General features: G+C 46.4%; 1 protein-coding gene across 2 annotated transcripts in view; it reads left to right on the top strand.

The window, feature by feature from the left end:
- Positions 1–1975, top strand: part of LPIN1 (lipin 1) — a 129595-nt gene that overhangs the window by 99283 nt on the left and 28337 nt on the right. For both annotated transcript variants that reach the window (XM_007456904.1, XM_007456905.1), the window contains one exon: positions 147–239. In XM_007456904.1, coding sequence (XP_007456966.1) covers positions 147–239 — 93 coding nt within the window. The remainder of the gene's footprint in view (positions 1–146; positions 240–1975) is intronic.

The following is a 1975-nucleotide window of genomic DNA, read 5'->3' as shown; positions in this document are numbered from 1 at the left end:
TTTTTTTTTTTTTTTTTTTTTTTTTTTTTTTTTTTTTTTTTTTTTTAAATCTTACTTTAATTTGCATGTGTGTGTCTTTTGGTTTGAATGTGCTAAGTTGATCTTTTTTTGGTTCCATTATTTATGTTACCATCCATTTAAAACAGGCCACGGTGGAATCTATCATGAGGGATAAGATGCCCAGAAAGGGAGGAAGATGGTGGTTTTCATGGAGGGGAAGAAACAGCACAATCAAAGAGGTGAGTCTGAAAAACAAGAGTGTTCCTACTTAGCTCAGCGAATTTTGGTTTTGGGTAGTAGGGTTTGTCTTCATGCGCGTGTCAGTGAAAGAAGCCATCACACTGAGTGTGCAAGAGTCAGGCCTGCCACAGGGTACGCAAAGGCAGCACAGCATGAGGGGAGGTGGAGAAGGGCCCGGAGCGGTGAGCAGAGTTGCCGTCACCTCCTGGCTCTGTTACCTCTCAGCCTGGGGACCGTGATCGGGTCACTCCTGCTCTGTAACGTGTCTTCATCTGTAAAAAGAAGAGATTCAACGTGATGTTTAAATTTTTTTTTTTTTTTAAGTTAAATATCTTCCTGTTGCTTGTGAGAACAGTTTTAACGAGGTAGACTTACAGCCTAGACTCATTCCCATTAGTCGTTTCACTTCGGTGGCTTTGGTTTCCATTTCTATAAATGCCTATAATTTGTTTCAGACCTTTGCCAACCTCTCAGCCTATTTCTGGAAGCACTTTCTTTGCTTGGCTTCTGTGCCAGTGTGTCTGCCTGGTCTTTCCCCCCGCCCCCCGCCTCGGGGGCTGTTCCTCCTGGGCTCAGCCCCTTTGTAAGTGGGTCCTCAAGGGTTGTCTTAGAGCCTTCTCTCCTGCTTCGACTGCCTGTTTTTTTCCTAGGCAACCTCATTCACGCCCATGCGATGACTCCGTTTTTATTAACAAGGAGGGCGTTTTGTGCTCCATGTCCATTTATCAGATAGCCAACTAGGCAGATACCTCCACGTGGATGCTTCAGGCACTTCAAACTTGTCATTTCTGCAATCGATCTGATGGTTTCCTCTAGAGTTCTTCCTTTGTTGGCCCACCGTCAGCAGGTGGTACCACTGTCCACCCACAGCCTAGTGCTTCCTTCTTTCCTCACCCCTCCTGTCAGTTTACCATCCTAAGTATCGCTCAGGCTTTCCATTTCTCGCTAGCTCCACACCCCACAACTCAAGGCTGCCACCTTCCCTCCAAGGATTGCTTCCAAATGGTCTTTTTGTATCCATTCTTGCCCTTTCTTCCTCATTCTCTGCAGTTGGCATTGGTCTATGTAGTATAATGGCCCCATTTATATTTCTCCCTGTTTAAAAGCTTTCCGTGGTTTCCCAGCGCTCTTGTAATTAAGACCAGTACCCCTAGCATGGTCTACAGGACTTGTGTATCCTGGCCCCTGCCTCTGTAGAGCCTCACCTTTTGCCATTCTCCCCCTGCCCTCTGTGCTTCGGCGTCCCTGGCTGAAAGTACATTCTACCCCAGGACTCTTGCACGTGTTATTTCTCTGCCTAGTGTTCTTAGGACCCCTGTCACCCTTCACTTAATTAACTAGCATCTCAAACGGCCCTTTCTGGGCAGGTTAGTCTAGTCTGCTGTTCTCTGCTCTCCTAACCGTGCCTGTGAACTTTTCCTTCACAGGTTTTCTCATCGTTTATAATTATACACCGATTAGTACGACTATTTGATTAGCATCCCTGTGTCCCCTCCGGACCCTAAACTCCATGAAGGCAGAGACCACACGTGCTCGTGGCTTGGATCCCTGTGTTCTCCCGAGCACCCGTTTTGGGACCCAGAGCAGGGGTTCGGCAGATGTTTGAGGGAATGCTGATTATACTTTTGGAATCTAGTGTGAAGAAACCCCAAGGGCAGCGGTCAAGTTGGTTATTATAAGAGTAAAAGAAATCGCAGGAGCTCAGTTTGTTTATTTCATTAGTTCAAAGGGAAAG

Source organism: Lipotes vexillifer, unplaced genomic scaffold (genome assembly GCF_000442215.2).
Source record: "Lipotes vexillifer unplaced genomic scaffold, Lipotes_vexillifer_v1.1 scaffold390, whole genome shotgun sequence".
In the NCBI taxonomy this organism is placed as follows: domain Eukaryota; kingdom Metazoa; phylum Chordata; class Mammalia; order Artiodactyla; family Lipotidae; genus Lipotes; species Lipotes vexillifer.
This window is presented reverse-complemented; position numbering and strand designations above follow the sequence as displayed.